Source organism: Cryptomeria japonica, chromosome 3, assembly GCF_030272615.1.
Source record: "Cryptomeria japonica chromosome 3, Sugi_1.0, whole genome shotgun sequence".
Lineage (NCBI taxonomy): Eukaryota > Viridiplantae > Streptophyta > Pinopsida > Cupressales > Cupressaceae > Cryptomeria > Cryptomeria japonica.
Window position 1 is genome coordinate 500,279,463 of NC_081407.1, and position 19,210 is coordinate 500,298,672.

General features: G+C 36.1%; 1 protein-coding gene across 11 annotated transcripts in view; it reads left to right on the forward strand.

The window, feature by feature from the left end:
• Window positions 1-19,210, forward strand: part of LOC131067461 (protein argonaute PNH1-like) — a 143,232-nt gene that overhangs the window by 40,642 nt on the left and 83,380 nt on the right. For all 11 annotated transcript variants that reach the window (XM_058002483.2, XM_058002475.2, XM_058002476.2 and 8 more), the window contains 3 exons: window positions 14,884-15,033; window positions 15,129-15,262; window positions 15,474-15,583. In XM_058002483.2, the coding sequence (XP_057858466.2) occupies window positions 14,884-15,033; window positions 15,129-15,262; window positions 15,474-15,583 (394 nt within the window). The remainder of the gene's footprint in view (window positions 1-14,883; window positions 15,034-15,128; window positions 15,263-15,473; window positions 15,584-19,210) is intronic.

Sequence of the window (19,210 nt, forward strand, 5' to 3'; positions counted from 1 at the left end):
AACTCCAATTTATATTTAATTTATGCTTTTTGACTTCATAATGATTATTTTAAAAGAACATGTAAAACTCATGTTCCCTAAAAAGAATAGATTCACTTTAGTTTTATTAAATATAAACACTTGCACATGTTTGTTTAACAATTTCCTTGCATTTCATTATGCTAAAAAGCCAATTCCATTAATTACTTCCCTTAAGTTTAAGCTCAAGTTCTTAAGCTTTTACTAGAATAAACTTTGAATCTCATCCAATGCTAAAAAGCCAATTCCATTAATTACTTTCCATTTTCTTTTGAAATTACTTTTTCATGTTTTTTAAAATATATTTTATAGATTACGGTTATATTTATAATAAAACAATCAGATATATATATATATATACACATTTTGTACATATATATTTTTAAGAAAATAATTACATTGAGAATAGATAGAAGCAAGTCTTATTTTTCCCATCAAATATATTGGGTAATAACAGTGGCATAGGATTGAGATGTGACAACAATTGATTCACCACTCTTTGCCGTACAAATTATTATTCAAAGTTATTGATTTCAAGCTTCATATAGGTACCATGTCTACACCAAGGAATATGGGAGGAGGAATTAGGAATCAAGGAGGTCCTTGAGGGATTTTATCCTAAATCCAAATGCCATCCAAATGGAAGAAGGTTGGAGACACCAACTTGTTGATGTGTCTTTTGTACATGACCAAACACAAAATAAAATACCTAAAGGTACCTTATCCTCTCTTGAATAAAGCTTCCCCGAATGCTGAAGATCTTGCAGAAGGATCAATCGAGGCAACTCCAAGGTTCTTGTATGTAGGTTCTCTACTTCTGGATAATCTCTTGCGGTATGATGTGATTTTGCTGGAATCACAAGGGGACTTACATTTGATGACCTGAGCGTCTGATTTACTTTGGATATCACTGGAACATGGGTCTTTACTGATCCTATTTTTAAAAAGGGAAAAAGGATAAGGGTTGGAGAGGAATCTAATTCTAACACTAAGAATGTAGGAGCAATGGATAACCTTTGATGAAATTCTAACTAAGCCTTGCTTTGACATGCTATGATCATCTCCACAAGGCTAGTGCGATCTTCTAAGGATAGCTTTATGATGTTCAGATCACCACTACAAGCATAGACACCATTGAGTTGATGCATATCAATGAAGATGCGATAATTGAAGTTAAGCTTAAGTTGAATGATTCCCGTTGACTACGCAAGACAAGTTCACAATCAACAAACCTCTAGTAGTATGGAAATACAAATTTCACCATTGATCATACAAATTTCTTCCATTCATCTAATAACATGAAATTAAATTTGAGAAGTATAGAGACCATGCAAATTGTAGAATCGACACATAGAATTCACCATTTCTTCAATGAAGTATACATGTCTTTTGCAACAATGTCTTGACAGCAATCTTTGCCTTCTCTTTCTACTCTACTCTAAAATGCTATCTACTATTGAGCTACTAATTATTGACTATCTCTCTTTTGCTAACTCCCAACTATTAACCTCTACAAATGAAGAACCAGGGCTTTATATAGAGAGCCCTTTACAAATTGACGGCTCTGATTGACTTAGAATCAATGGCTAGGATTACAAGACAGAAACCCTAATTAGGGTTTGTTATAACAAACTTCCTTAGCCAATGAAAAAATTACATTCAAGGAGTGAGGACCAATAGGAAGCAGGGGTAGGTACACCGAAGTTAGTGCCGTCCTCGATAAATTAGGTACATTGAATCTGGACATGCTGAGGTGGACCGATCCGATTGGGGGAAAAGTGACTGGGGTGCCACCTTGTCTGACGTTTGTATCTTGGTTGATCCTCCTCTGTCCTTGATGCGAAGAATGATGTACCTCCTTGACTTCCATGTGCTTGATGAGGCTTCCTCACTGTCAAGTGTTCTTTCTCTGGTAGCATGTCTCGCCTTGAAGTGTTCGTAAGGTCATTCTTCTCTGTCATCATGTGGGTCTTTTGTGTGGTAGAATAGAGTCTTTTGAGGATAGCCTGGAACTCCTCGAACACTTGAAGTCTTTCAACGCTTCAAAACACCTAGAGTCCTCCTTTATGCACTTGGAATGTCCTTGATAATGATGGACTGGAATAGGTCGTCCTTGTCCCAGCTTGATCTTCTTCCGTCTGCAAAACAAACCAAAAGATGATTAAGTACACATGATATATTTATCTTAACATAGGATTTCTTACCTTAAATCATCAACAAGAAGACATTAGAATGAAATTGGTTCGAAATCCTCTATAGGGACAGGCCCTATAAGAATTTCGCTTTGGACCCTTAAGAAGGGTCAGGAGCGAAATTTGCTATTTTGCTCAATTTAGACCTCATTTCATCATTTCACAATCTTGAACTTAACCCTTCAATCCTCTTACCATCATGATCTCACAACTAGCCCTTTGCCTAGCTCAAACAAGGTGAAAATAGGGATTTCAAAGGATTTCGCTCTGGACCCTTTGGAAGGGTCAGGAGCGATTTTTATGATTAAGTCCAAATTCCATCATTTCTCTACTCCAAAATGCCTCCCAAGGCAAGCATACACTAGTCTTCTCTCCGCCAAGGCCTAGGAATCCATCTCTTAATCTCAATCATGGGCAAATTAGGTGATTGTGGGAATTTCACTCTGGACCCTTTGGAAGGGTTAGGAGCGAAATTCAAGATTTGCTTGTTTTCCTTCACCTAGATTCATTCTTCATACCTTGCTTTCCTTTGACTCTCAACTTTGGATCCCCCTCTCACGAAGACAACACTTGTTTGACCTCAAAATGGCTTGAAAGGTGAAATTCGCTCAAAACCATGGCCAGGGACATGACCTATTTAGAATTTCGCTCTAGACCCTTTGGAAGGGTCAGGAGCTAAATTCATCCTTGAGCTCATTTCACACCTCCTTCCTCCTTTCCTTGCCTTGTATATAACTTGTTAGGCCTCCCCCTATCATCATCCAGTGAATTTGCTCCTTGAATTGGCATTTAGTTCAAGATTTTGTGAAGAAATAGGGTCCTACAAGAATTTCGCTCTGGACCCTTTGGAAGGGTTAGGAGCGAAATTCACCCTTTGGCTCAAATCCTGACTTCATTTTCACATTTCTTCATCCAAACAAGTGACTTGCCTTCAATAATACCTGGGAGATGAATTAGTTCATAGTTTTGATCAATGTAGAGTGTCCTCTAGAGGAATTCGCTCTGGACCCTTTGGAAGGGTCAGGAGCGAAATTCCTATTATACACTCAATTCACCTTGGATTCGACTTGACTTTGCCTTAGACTCAACCCTTTGATGCATTTCCTTTCATAACTTTGCAAATTCGCTCAACCACTCACTGACTTAGGTGAAATCCTAGGTCCTTTGTGAAATTTCGCTTTGGACCCTTTGGAAGGGTTAGGAGCGAAATTTGACATTTTAGCCTCTCCGTCAGGATTCATATATGGAATATAACATTTAAGTATAAGTGACATTTCCTTTCACTTATACTTTAAGTTATATTCCATATATATTGTCAAGATGTTTGAGAGTGGTTTTGGACCTACAAGAGTTATAATGCAAAATCTAGTTTTTGGAGGATTCTTCAATTTTCCAGACTTAGTCAAATTTCAGGATCAGGATGACATTCCAGACAGCCAAATTTCAGGACATTTGAAGATCAAGATGACATTCCAGACTTCTCAAGGCGAATTCGCTCTGCCCTTGATGTAAGGGATGGGACCTAGGAGGACATTATGCATTCAACCAAGGTTTGATTTAGCAACTTGAAGTGCGACCAGATAGTACACAAAAAACACCCTAGGAATGATCTAAATTACCCCTAATCACTCAATTGACCTGACCTCGTGAGTAGATCCACCTGACTCAAGCAGAGCTTGCTATCCTAATGAGCCCCTTGGCGACCCTCCAAATGCAAAAGGTCAATAGACAAGAACCTAGAAGACCAAGAAAACTAACCCTAGAAAGCAAAAGGTACGGGTCCCCATTTGCAATGGGGCGATGTGTGAATACATCACAACACAACCTTGAACAATTTAACATGGCTCAATACAAGAGAAGATTGTTTGGCACACATAATGAAATGCCCTCATCTGTAGTAACCAACATCATCAATTGTGGACTTCATCAAGCAGCAGGTTTCCCGCCAGTAGTTTAGTGTAGTGAGTTGATGGTCGAATGTGCCAAGAGGTATGATCCACAAACAAGATCCATCAAGGCACCTAATGGAGGAATCTTGGCCTATCTCACCGAGGACTTGGTTAGGGAGGTGTTTGGTGTTCCTCATCACCAAAAGATGTTGAGTCGAATTCAAGAAGAATCACAAGCAATGTTTGATCAAGCACAAGAAGCCTGCTTGAGTATAATCAACACTAATTGGGTGAAGGAATAGAAGAAGCATCATTCCAAGTTACCCAAGAGGCTTATCCGCATTGATTTCAAAGGAGAATACAATGATATGATTCACATGCTGAACAGGGTCATGGGTACCTCCCAAGGTGCGTTATTTGAAGTGTGGATGTTCTCATACATAGAAGAGATTGTATTGGATGTGGAAATGATAAATTGGGCTAAGCTGGTAAGTGATAACATTGACATCCAGTTAAGAAACTTAGAAAGAAGAAAGCCTTTTTGCATGAGCTCCTATGTGGTGTATATCCTAGCCTGGTACACAAAATATAGATGGCTGATAAGTAAAGAAGAAGTGGGGCCTAGGAGTAACCAATTCAAAGTGTATTATTGCTATCCTCAACTGCAATTGCATTATAACGATAACTACAAGATAACTAATGATTCCTTTCACATGTACACCACTCGATTGCTTCAAGGGGGAATTCATAAGAGGTTATCCAAGGAGGCCATGGCATTAATAGAGAAGTATGGAACAACAGCTGTTGATAACCCTTTCTGGTAAATAATTGGCAATATTTGAAAGACGTGTGAGTTATAGATTCATTTTCTAGTCATTGCAAAATCTCACCATTCATTTCCGACACTAATTTGGGGCTTGAAGGGGAGGGAAGCAGGGAACGAAGGAAACGAAGAACAAGGGATGGAAACAAGCAGGGAAGGAAGCACAACCACCAATACTCATCTTACCTACCCAACCTTACCTACCTTAACACCACCTACACTTACACCTACACTTGGTTCATACAATTTCCAACCTTCACCTACATAAGGATCCAAGGGTTTTTAGAGGCTCCATACAAACTTCTGAGGTACCCGACAAATAAGGGAGTCATGCTCAAGGTAACAAGACGGTTTATTTGGACTCCATTTAAAAGAAGGAACACAAGCTAGGGGTGCATTTTCCCATTGTGATAGGTAAGATGTTAGAGGTATGTCCTTCACTCCAAGCAGCCAAGATAGCTAAGTCAGATCTGCAGTTTTACAAGCTTGGCATGTACAAAGCGAGATCAAATTTTGGTGCACATCCAAGAGTTCTTGGAAAGAAGAAAGAACATGTGGTCCAAGATTGGAGGAATATTGGTCCAAATTGATAGATGAATTTTTGGTAAGGAAGAAGATGTACTCCATAATTCCAATGGATTTTGTAAAGAAATGTGACTTGTTTTCCTATTCCCGATCAAATAAATGATAATGGAGACTATGCATCCTCAATGTGAACAAGAGAAAAGTAAACACATCTTATTACCAAGCTAGATACAACCGGAGTTAACAGATTTGAATACATTGATGAAAGAGATCATAGCTAGCTCCAAGGAGTGGGTAGATTGCCAAATCAGTAGGTTGAGGAAAGAAGGTACCTCTCTTATCTACACTAAGTTAGACAATGTTGGGGTTCTCCGTAGTCCGAATGAAGAAGTTGAAAATAGTGAAGGGCAGGATATTCAAAGTGAAGTTCCAAGTTCAAGGAAGAGGAAAGAGATGGTTGAAAGCTCTCAAACAAAAGGAAAAGAAGTTGCAAGTGGAGAGTCTGCGCCTAGGAAGCAAAAGGCTAGTGTTACTCGGTCAGCTACAAGCATATCATCCACCTGGATAGTGGTGGAAACAACTACTGTAGATAATGAATCATATCGTGAACAAGAAATCAAACTTCAAAATGAGGAACAACTAGAGTCTTTTCATGAGCAAGCTTATATAGTCACTGGTTATGTGGAAGGAGGTGATTCACTCGTGTTTGAAGATGCTGAAGATATTGAAATGCTAGCCACCAATGATAAAATAGATGAGGAGATAATTTCTGCCTTGAGGGGAATAAGTGATAATATTCAATTAGAGGATGGAATGGAGCTATCTACTATGCCAAATTGGTTGGTAAAGGGTTTGATGAAAAAGCCCAAGCCAGTAGATGAGGTCCAACCAATTGAGAATATGCATGACTTCTTAGAAATGGATTGGTAAAGCTAAAAGACCAAAGAAACCAAAGATGCATTCTCAAATCACTAGGGATGATATAGGTTCCAAGGTCTTGCAAGTGGCGGTTCCAAAGGTGGGTAATCCTAGAGATGAAGTTACCACCATGGATTATGAGTTCACAACACTTGGCATTGGAACGACCACAAAAGATCAAGACTTCCAAGAGTTAGATGATACAACAAGAGCTATTAAGGCAAAGTTTAATAAAATAGAAGAGAATAAGGATAGATTAGAGGTGGAGAATATGAGGCTTGTAGCTTGTAGAGTTCATTCAACGGATAGCAGCTCCAATAAGACAAGAGAATGAGACATTCATTCCACCACCTTCCCTTCGTTAGGAATCGGTTGACAGCCTCGAAGCAATGAGAATTACAAGTCAAGCAACAAGGAGATGGGTTGGAAATACCTCAAAACAGGTGGAGCAATTCTTAGAGAGGTGTGTTCAAACCTATGATAGAATAATCATGTTCATCAATGAAATTCATCGAGGAGAAGAGAATTGGGAAGATTTCCAAGATGTAAAAGACAATATAATACCTCGTCTTAGGCTGTTAAAAGAGGTGTTTGTGCAAGTGTTGGTTCAAGAGGGTGTTATTGATGATAGGGCTTCATAGTATTTCAATAGATGGTATTGTTCCTTGATAGTAAAGAAAAAAACATTTGATAAGATGAAGGAAGTGTGCATGGATATGAAAAACTCACTTGAAAGGATATGGCTTGGGGTCCTTAGATCACTTGAGAAATTATCTAGATAGGAGGTTAGTGATGCAAATGGTTTGAATTGGGAGGAATTAAGGGAGAGCGTGAAAAATGTGTATCTCAAAGAAATGGAGTCTATCAAGGAAAATAAGCTAGATGACATGTTTTCCCTTATGGTTTACATAAAATAGTTTTCAAAGGAAAGAAGCCAAGTGGGAGGATACTTTTGGCCGACGCATTGAAGCCTTGGACGTGATAGGAGTACAATTGGGTGCCTTGCCAAGCGTAGGAATGGAGGAACTCAATTCGCTGATGGCTAGATTCATTGCATTTGTAGACAAAGAACGAGACAAGGGGAATCACAGTTTGGAATCTTTTTCTATGGATTAGTTTGCAAGATGTCAGAATCATCTATGTTCCAAATGGCTCTTCCTTCTTGCACCATGTGTCAAAGTTAAGTAACCAATCACTGAAAGTTAGTTGGGCATTTTCAATAAATCCTAATTAGGGTTCTGTCTATTAATCTTGGCCGTTGATCATAGATCAATTTGGACCATTGCTTTGCATTGGGGTGCCTATATAAACCCTCTTTTTATATGTTAGAGAGAATTCCGAAGAAATTGTTGCAAAGATACTGCTTAAGTAATAAACAAAGTTTGTTGAAGTTTGGTGAATACTTGTTCGCTTTTGCAAGTTAGCATGGTTTCTTGTTTCTCACTAGAATAGATTTATTTTGCAAGTTGTCAATAAATGAATGAAGGATTGATAGTATTACTTATGGTGAAATTGTTAAGTTCATACCTTTTATGATTGGATGATTTTCAATTGTAGTGTAAGGTTAGCCTAAATTCTTGAATGATAAAGTTAACTTCTATTACTTTGTTCATTGTTCGAAATGTTGGTGAACTTGAGTAATATGAAAATCTATTAGGTACCTTAGAAGATTGCTTCTTCTTTGTGGAGTTTTTTAAATTGACAAAGCAAAGATAGGTTTGATTTCACCTTTGCAATATTGGTCTCTTGAATTCATAGGATTCATCTAGGGTTAGAATCATCTTCCCAAAGCCTTCCTCTTTTGCATTTTATTTTCAAAATCTTTTGTAGAAATAGTCTAGAGAAATCAAAGCAATATCATTCGAATTCAAAGTGTTGAAGGAAGTTGGTAAAACTTGAAATTGAGCAAGAATCCTAGAACAATTATAAGTTCCCTTTGGGTTACCAGCAGCATACATTAAACCAATTGAGTCTATCTCGAATAGCAAAACTGCCCATTTTGGAACCTTGGAGTCTACTTTATGATCACTTCGTTTAGAACATTGGAGATTTTGTTCAAGAGAGGATAGAGTACCTTTGGTATTTTATTTTGTGTTGACGGTCATAAAACACTCGCCAACAAGACCCTAGTTGCTTTTTCGTTCTATTTCCTCGATGACTTATTGCTGCCCATCAGTCTCTAAGTTATAACGTTGAGTCTTTAAGTTTTACCTAGCAAACTGGCCTGTTTTGTTGCCTTTAATATTTCATGCCATAACCTATGTCTTTAGTCCATGTGCGGAGCTGCACGATCACGGCACTTGGTGGCTTAGTGCACACCCACAAACTTCAAAGATATGTACTTTGTCAGAATTGCATTGCTGCGCTACATTGCTACCTATCTTGCAGGCTCTAGTTTTCGGCAAAGTTGAACAAAAAGATTGTCCAATTGAGCGGTTCTTGATTGGTTGCGTGCTAGTGTGGAGGTGAGATTGTCAAATCCTACTAGGTGCTATGCTGCTATAGTTTTGTGCCATGGCCTTGGGACCCACCTGTAGCCCAACAAATAGAGAGATAGTGTGATCCAAATGGTGATCGAATGCAAGCTTGCGATGTCAGAAAAGAGGGACCCAACAGATTGTGCCAACGCTTGATATTACGACATGTGTCAAAGAGCAGAGCCAAGGTGTGCGGTCCTTATGTTGGAATGGAAAGTGTGTCTCATGGCAAATTTTTATTGGTTGAGACTGTTCAACACACAAGATGGATTTGTCAAATCTAATCCAATCAATTTGTGTTGTAGACCTTGCAGTACTGGGGCAAAATTAATAGTCTACATTCAAACTTTAGAGTGGTTAGTTGTAGACACCTTGTTCGAGCTCTCATACATAGTCCACATTCAAACTTTAGCAGAAGTTATTGTTGGCTATTTGATTCAATTTTGTTGGGAGTAAATAAATATTGCATTAGGGTCGTTGTTATGTCTACTTTCAATTGCAACAAGAGCTTTGAGAAGAATCGAGCTCTTTATTGCGTTTTCATGGAAACTTGGGTTTGCAAACAAAATTCAATTGGTGATTTTGTGCTAGAAATTTCTGAATTTCATGTTATTTTTGTTCTAGAGCTTCTATGTACTTGCATAAGTCTGAATTGTATGAAGAAAGGTTCAAATTGAAGATAATTTCAATAAAATTAGAAATCCTAAGCTTTATTTCAATAAAATTAGTCTTTCGACTAGTCAATTGTTGACCTCTAGGCAAGCATTAGATGAAAATTTGCTCATGGGTGGTATTACATATGTGTTGTTGGATAGTGCAGAAGGGTATAGAGATGCCAATTTTCTTGTAATAGAGTGGTCCTTGTTTGAGCATTGGCCCCATTATCAAATGTTTACTTTTTCGACCTAGCTAAGCTCATGGTACCAAATATTTTTGTGAATGCTGACTTTATCAAAGCTGTAGCTAGGAGTTATGATGCTTAGAATATAAAAGTGGTTGCACACAATTATGGAGAGATGATAAGATTTACAAAAGGTTATATTTCCAAAGGCTTTGTACTAAGCTTAGCTGCCAATAAGGTCAACAATTTTTTGACTTTAGGGAGAAATATTAGTTGTAGAACAATGCTTATCCAAAGCATAGGTTAAGAGGGTCAATCAGGCTTCCTCAAATTGAGACAGAGCAAGAAGTTAATCGGCCCATGTCTTCAAACCCAAGGGTTATGGTGATTACCATGCCAAGGATTACGATGGAGTTGAAATTTAAATTCACAAGTGATGATACCAATGATATACGAGCCCTAGTTTGTAAGCAATTCATGCCTGATGATGAATTTGTCAAGACCCAAGAGTTTAGAGACTTTTTGTTGAGATTGAGGAAGGATGAATTTTAGAAAAAAGGATGAAGCCAAAATAAAGCAGATCCCTTACAATATGAAGAAGTTTCACAAAAGGTGTTGTAGGAAGTTGGCTTTGATGTCAGCAATATAACCCCAAAGGAAGGCAATTGTTGCAAAAAAGGTGGATTGTTGTTGCTCTCGAATTGGGATATATCCTCTACACTTGCCTTAGATACAGTAAGGAGACAAGATGAAGTGTTTGCAACAGAGGACCAAGTGGAGCAAGCCTTCTTTGGTTTAGGATTTAACCCTAAATTTGAGACCTTGGCAATATGGGCAAAGTCCCCAAACGCAAATAAGCCAAAGGTGGTGAATAGTGTCCATGACATAACAACGAGCTTGATTGTCAAGAGATTGACAGTTACTCCTGCTCCCCAAGCTGCATCATTGGCAGCAAACACAACTCTCTTCACTGAAGCAATCAATAGTCAAGAAGTTGCAGTCATATATTGACAAGCTGCATGTACAATATATGAAGGTTGTAGTGGAATTGAATCAGTTGAGGTCTCTTCAACTTTCCTCTCCGAATACATCAGTGCCAATTATTCTACACCTAGTTCTGTAGAAACATTTCCAAAGATATTTAGGAATTGAAATAAGTAATAACAAATGAAGGGAGCCAAAGAAAAGATAAAATGAAGATTATTGGCAAACTGGTTACCAATTTGATTGACGATAAGGTATACAAAGTAATGGGCAAGATTAATGATACTTAGAAGACCTATTTAGATTTGAAGACAATTTTCACCAAACATATGCAAGACAAGGATAACCTGAATGGAATAATAGGCAGGTGGATGCTGAAGTCTGCAATTATAAAGCAATCATATAAATGTGCCATATTTTTATTCCATAAGCCCCTGCAAATATAAAAGCAACTAATAGTATGATGATAATGCTTGAAGAAGTTGTGGCATATACGATGAAGCTGGATAAGCAGGTCAGGGATAAGATGAATTTGATTGAGAGAGTGGACAAAAGGATCGTGCCATATATTTTGGATGACAATGGATAGATCAAATGCCTGGATCATTGGAAAGGAGAATTTGGTGCTGTTGGCCCAATGTTTCATCATTTGTGACTCGTGGGTATTCTTTGTATATGCTTTGTATCTATTGGGTCATGGGTGTTTGCAACTGCTGGGTCGCCCTCGGATTTTCTCCAACAAGGGTCGCTATTTTGATAATTTATTAGAAGTAAAAAAAAAAATTTAAAAATAAACAAAATTATAGAAGGCGAATTTTATCCGAATTTTTTTTCGAATTTTTCCCTTGTCAAATTTCATCCGAATTTCATGGCTGTCAAATTCGAATTCGAATTCAAACCTTGTGACTTAGTTTTGTGTGTGCAAATGAAGAGCTTAATATGAGTTTATTGAATATCACATTAGATGAATAATTTACCATAGAAGTGACTTTGGATGGTTTCAATAATGAAACTAGTGTAATTTGGGAGGCAAAATATGTTATACATAATGATAAAGTGGCTAAAATACTCTTTTCCCAATGGCCTTCGGAGAAGATATGCCAATCGTGGATGGATAAGTATAATGATTTGGCATATTTGCATTTTAATTGGTCTTTGTGTCTTGGTAGCTAAAATCCAGATCAGTGGGTGATCTAATTTTGATAGTTTTCCAATAGAACAAGACGTTTTGGCACCAAGAGGCGGCTCCAACATTAGGATTGGTTCTCTTCCACGAAATTATGTGATCCATAAAGCCCATTATCTAATGGATATCTTATATTGTAATGGGTAAAACTAAAAGTCCCCCAAGTGGCAAATATTAAATGAAAAGTAAAAAATGTAATTGAGAAGTTGTAATTTGGTTCTAGGCTGACATATTTTTGCCTTTCTATATAAGGGACTTATAAAGTTGTAAATGGGATTTTGGAATCCCAATTTGGGCAGGCTTTTTTATTGAGAAGCAAGTACTTTGAGTTGCAGAAAGAATTTTGCATGTAAGTGAAAAATCTCTGTATGGCATATTTTCAGTTCAGATTGAGTAATATGAATATTGCTTATAGCATGTGTGTTTTTGCAATTGTCTCCTTGAATGCATGCACTTTTCTTATAAATGAAGGAATCAAGGTTTGCTAAGTTTATCTATGCACATTTGCTGCATTGTTTATCTTGTTTATTTCTTGTTTTCAAGTAATAGATTAAAATACTTTGATTAAGATATGGAGAGTTGTGTGTTGCATTAAGGATTGTTAAGAAGAGTTGTTTAAGATACCCTTTCTTGGATTTGTCATGGTAAGGTAGTGATACAATTCATCCTCTGAATTTGAAGTTTGAATGTGAAAAAGAGGCACTTGCATGGGATAATATGATTCTATACCCTAGTTAGGCACCGATCAGAGATACATTTTTTCCAAGATCTAGAACCAAAACCCTAAAAACAAGTCATTTCAATACATCACATGTTTTATAAGTTACTGCAATTTATTCATGTTCTCAAGATATGTGATGAAGAATTACTAAGATTCTAGGAAATTTTATAACATTCATACAAATCCTTAGTAAAATTTGTGAGAACATTTCTGCTCAAATAACAATTCTGTGTAAAAGGGTATTATCTGTTGACATTGTTGGAAGGGATCAGATCCTAAAGTGCAGAGGAGAGCAAAATATTTGTCTCTTGTTCATTAGCCACTAATCTGAGAATCTTAGCATTAAAGATGACTACTTTATAGAGATAATCGGGCAATCAGTTGGAAACACCAACAATAATCATTGTAATCATCATTATAAAATGTTGAATATAAATTTTCAATTTGACATTTTCATTGTTCAAACTTCAATGTTAATCACTTAATTGTTAAGTAGTATAATTGTTATTACTGATTTGCCAAAATTTCATTTTTAAATTCAAAATTGTAACTTAAACTATGTTTTCAGGCTAGGTTGCCGGTTCGGGTTCGAAGAACCGGTACGCTGGTACGGCAAAATTTTGTAAAGGGGTTTGGGTTCGTTTGGGTTGGTTAGTACAAAACCATGTAAATTATATATATATATATATATGCAGCCTATAAGCATGAATTAAGATTAACATATCACATAGCATCATATAAACAACAAAACCAACATAAACTTGTAATCATAAAATCATGATCATACTATAACAGCATCATATACATCAAGTTTAATATCAAAATGATAAAATATTCAAGTATCATTGTTTCAACTTTCAACAATTTAAAGTTTGATAATCAAATGGATTCTCTAATTCATCATCCTCATTCTCCTCCTCCTCATCATTGACATTGACATTGACATTAGATGAATCAATGGCAATACCAATGCCACTTACACTTTAAGTTTGCTCGCTATCTGAGTCATCAAATGCAACAAGCTGAGAAGTGAAAGCATCCAAATCAGTATGCTTTGGCTCTATATCCCACATCTTCGTTTCCCCTTGCTTGTAGTCATGCTGCTTGTGTGAAATGAGCCAAGTTAATGTTTTAAAACTCACTTCTATGGTTATATTTTAATTTTTTATATGGTGGAATTAAAAAAAAATTAAATGTTGCAACAAAAAAAAACCATTTTTGGGCTGTCAGACCCCTGGGTTCGACCTGGGTCCTCTTGGGTTCGACCTGGTCCAAACCAGGCCTGTGAATCACGAACCCTGTCCGGACCACGGGCGAACCGGATCAGAACCCCAAACCAGGACCAGACCAGACCAGTACCAGCGGTCTAGGGGGCTGAACCCGGTAACCTTGTTTTCAGGTACTATATGGATATCAATGCCGCCCCCTGCTCTCGTCCGCCTCTGGGAAGCTACGTGGAACTATGAAAAAAATCAAATTTAAAACCCTAAAACAACAATTCTAAAATCCTTAGAACAAGAGTTATAAAATCCTAAAAACAACATTTAATAATCTATAAATCCTAGGAGAGTTTATATATATAATTAAATTTTAAACCTTAAAACAGAAAAGTAAGCATTTTAAAACTCTAAAATTTGATTTAAGAAATGCAAGTTAATTTGTTATTTGACATTTAAATTTTCTTTTATATGAATATTGAACAATAATTAAACCCTAAAACAACAATTCTAAAATCCTTAGAACAATAGTTATAAAATCCTAAAAACAACATTTAATAATCTATAAATCCTAGGAGAGTTTATATTATATATATAATTAAATTTGAAACCTTAAAACAGAAAAGTAAGCATTTTAAAACTCTAAAATTTGATTTAAGAAATGCAAGTTAATTTGTTATTTGACATTTAAGTTTTCTTTTATATGAATATTGAACAATAAATTATTGATGTTTGTAGTGCAATACTAAATGAAAATTGGAACAAAAACTTTATGAAGTCATACCTTTTAATGTTTTGAAAGATTGATTGATGAAGATGATTAAAATCTTCTTCCTTTTGTGCTTGCTCTTCCTTAATACAAATGGCCATGCAATTGGAATTAAAATAAGTACTGACTAAATATTGAAAAGTCTGTCCATGAAGTAATGCTATGGCTAGTTATTGTCTTGTACGTGCCAATTAAATGTTTTATTAGCGGGTATATCCTGCCTGGAAGTTTGATTGAATTGTGAGTGAGCAGATTATTCATTTTTTATTTGAAATCCTGAATGGGATTTTTTTAATACTGTTCAATTAATATGGATATTACAGAAGGGAACGAGAGTTCAAGGTGGTGATAAATTTTGCTGCCCGAGCTGATCTGCACCATTTAGGTGAATTTCTATCTGGTAGACAGGCCGATGCACCTCAAGAAGCTCTTCAAGTGCTTGATATTGTTCTAAGAGAATTACCAACTCAAAGGTGTGTCTACCATAGAAATTTCTGACCATAGAAATTTCTACAAGATTGTAAGGTTACATGTTTTATGTAGCTATATTTTATTATTTTGGCTTCAGGTTTACTCCTGTTGGGAGGTCGTTTTTTTCTCCTGAACTGGGAAGAAGGCAGTCACTTGGAGAGGGCTTGGAAAGCTGGCGTGGGTTTTATCAAAGTATCAGGCCAACCCAGATGGGCTTATCTCTTAACATTGGTATGCATTAAACCCTATAACTTTCTGCATTTTTTGGTAAAGAGTTTTTGAGCACTCTGGAGAAATTTCTTGCTTGTATATTGGAAGGCCAAGTTAATTTGCTTGTAGGTTTTACTGAGATTTGGTGTATATCTTTAAATTAGTCGATTCTTTGAATCAAGCTTCCACATTACGCAAGTGACTCATAGATCCTTATGCATGTATCTTGCAGATATATCTTCAACTGCATTTATTGAGCCATTACCTGTGATCCAATTTATCACACATTTGTTGGGGAAGGATGTAACAGTTGGACTTTTGTCTGATACTGACCGTGTAAAGGTATCAATTTTCTCATCTCTTAGGTCCACTTTTTATTTTCTGAGATATACTGATAGCCTAGTTTCTTTATCATTATATCAATTGGAATTATTAATGGTGATTAACAACAATTGCTCGCTTAGTGCAAGTACATATGCTAGTTAATTACTTTTAAATCTATTTGTGGATTCTCAATATTGTTTAAATTCAACAAAATAGCTTACACCAGAATCCTGAACTTATGTCACTTATTGTGCTACTCTATTTTTTTAAGAAAACTCAAAACTTGCTATATTCTCCTCAATGTTGATGCAATTTTTCCAAGCATTTGTAGATGCTTTCTTGGAGTGCTTTGATGTAGATTAATGGGACACCATTATAGAGATCTCAGATATGCTTGATGTGTATCCCTTCTCTTCCTTCCATAACTCACTTTTTCTTATTTTCCTGTCACAATTTTGCAGACCAGATATATCTAGACTTTTTTAAGAAGATAATTACCCTGCTTACTTCAAGTTAGGATTTTAGCCCTTTCAAAAGGTCTATCTGCAATTTCATGGTCTTTTCCAGAAATAATTAATTGCCTGTTATTGCTTACTGATTGTTGTTGGCTCTTATTTTTCTCAAAATTAATCTTGCAACTTGCCATGTGGCATATGTTTCGTATCATCCTCTCTCGTTTTATGATTTTGATTTTAGCTTGTTTGGAAGCTCCATTATTTGATAAAATTATTTGTTATCTCAAACCACCTTTTTATTTGCTCAGTAAATCTTTGGGTGACTTTAACATGGCAAGGGGTAAGCATGGGCCCCATGCTAAATATTTATTAACATTGATCATCCTTGAATGTACCCAGAACCATTTTACAAAAGCCTCACTATTTCTGTTGGAGTACTTGGCAGATTATTCCAGTGAGGAGGGTTTGAACATGGGTCAGACTTTCCAGATGCCTCCTAATTTCCCATCATTATATCTTTAGATCACAACTTTTAAGAATCATTTCTGAAATTATAGATTGCCTGTTAATGCCATTTATTGACATTGATTGACATCGAGTTCATGTGAAGGACATCATTGAATGATTTATCATTTTAATCCTTTTTGACATTTTGTATATATTGTGTAAATGCAGTGTATTCAACTCTTTGTTAGTACATTGTGGACTGTTTTTTCTTGCTAGTTAATTCAGTACTGTTAACTCGTTTGAAGTTTATAAGTATTAGCTTAGTGTAGTTGATGAGCTTTAATACAACTATTGCATTGAGTTATTATAAACATATGCATATCCTAAGTTCTAAGACATATACATGTACTTCCATTTACGAAATGAGTTGACAGGTTCTCAGGGTTAGGAGGATCTGTATACCATGCTAAAATGTGAAGGGCATCTTAAAATGTGTTGTGATGCAAATCTCTTGGTAATCTAGTATTTTGGGTTGACAGTTTACAAAATCTGTCAAGGGAATTAACTTGGTAAACATGATACAATGCTTGTTTGCTTCTAAGGTTACACAAAGGACTTGGCTATTTGGTAAGGTCTTTATAGAGGCTTGATATTTAGCAGAACTGAGTTAATGATTAAGAAAATAAAGTTAAACATCTACATTTGGGCAACTGTGGTTTATGCATGTTGGATGATGTGTTGCGTTTTGTGTTGGATTAGAAGGTCATGCATTTCTCATCTGCATCTTATTGGCTACTGTTAAGTAAATAGCGTTGATGATGGGTTTGACAAGTAAAATGCCTATTATATTTGAGTGTCTGAGTCTGTATTCTTATTATTAGCAAACAAAAAGAGAAACATGAAAACTTCATAACATTGTTTGTCTAAGGTTTGATAATCTTTTTGAATTAATCTCCTCTAGTGTACATATTTTTCCAATTCTAGCCCCAAATCTATTACTAGCTGTACCTCATGATGTTTTGTGGCAACAACCAGCTACTTTTCTATGGTTGGTGGTAACGTGAAACCATTGCATATGGTAGATTGTACCATGCTTTTAATACTCAGGTTTTATAATTCTTGGCAGCCCAAAATTTTGGCTTGGACTTGGTATTCAGCAAATAAGAAATATATAAACTCACAAAATAAATTTAAAGAGCATGCATAACATGTTACAATTCATTTGAAATGAATTTAGAAAATGCATAGCTAGGAAAATTGATGAAAAACCATTTAAATCCATGGCAAGAAACTTTTTTGAAAAAAGTAGACTACTCGCTGGAGAGTTTTTAGTTCAAACCTGCAAGTACTTGTGGTTTTTGTGAATTCTGATAAGTTTTAGAATGATGCACTATATGTAGATTATTATTTTGTTGAACAGTTACCAAGAGACTACATTAGTATGAAAGATGGGGCCTGGTACCAATATGCTTTTTTTGAAACAAATGGTAGACATGTACTTGGAGATTGTAGAACTAGAAACATTATAATTTCGTGTAATGGTGGTTTATTTGTTGGTTCACAAGAAGGGGTGGTTCCTGATGAAAACAGTACCACTCTCAGTTCTATATAGAGAGCTTTCTAGAGCACAAGGGGTTTCAATTTTTTGGTTCACCAGAAGGGGTGGTTCCTGATGAAAACAGTACCACCGCCAGTCCTATTTAGAGATCTTTCTAGAACACAAGGGGATTGTGCAACAATTATGTAAAGAAGGGGAGGGCATGGTTTTTATTACTGGAGAAGGAAAATTGAAGGATTGAATCCATGAGAAGTAGAAAGCTGAATGACTAATAGGCTTGATAGAGGTTGTAATACCCTTTAGAATGATGCACTATATGTAGATTATTATTTTGCCAAACAGTTACCAGGAGACTACATTAGCATGAAAGATGGAGGCTGGTACCAATACACTTTTTTTAATAGAAATGGTAGACATGTACTTGGAGATTGTAGAACTAGAAAAATTATAGTTTTGTGTAATGGTGGTTTATTTGTTGGTTCACAAGAAGGGGTGGTTCCTGATGAAAACGGTACCACTTCCAGTTCTATTTAGAGATCTTTCTATAACACAAGGGATTTCAATTTGTTGGTTCACCAGAAGGGGTGGTTCCTGATGAAAACAGTACCACTTCCAGCGCTATTTAGAGATCTTTCTAGAGCACAAGGGGATTGTGCAACAATTATATATAAAGATGTGGAGGGCATGGTTTTTATTATAGGAGAAGGAAAATTAAAGGATTGTAGCCCTTTGAAGTAGAAAGCTGAATGACTAATAGGGTTGACAGTGGTTGTAATACCCTTTGTACCTGTCTATTTGAGCAATTGCCTCTACCAACTGGGTTTTTCATGCCTCATTTTTCTTGGATTAATCCTTATTTTTACATTGTATTTTTCATTTTAGCTCTGTATTTGTTTGTGTAGCAGCTCTGTACTTCCATCTAGCTTGCACTTATCATTTGAAAATTGAAGTACCACAGTAGATTACATGTTTGATTCCCTAGTTTCTAACTAATTTGGTACAAATTACAGACCAATTTTAGAAAGTAGTAATCATACATACAATTGCTAAACAAGTTTAAAGAATGCAAAATGCTTAAAAAAAAGAGAAACTGGCATTTTAAAGTATTGAAATAGATGTCAGCAAAAGAAAATATTAGTTAAATCACTGTTGATAATAATCATGATATAGACAATTATAATTATG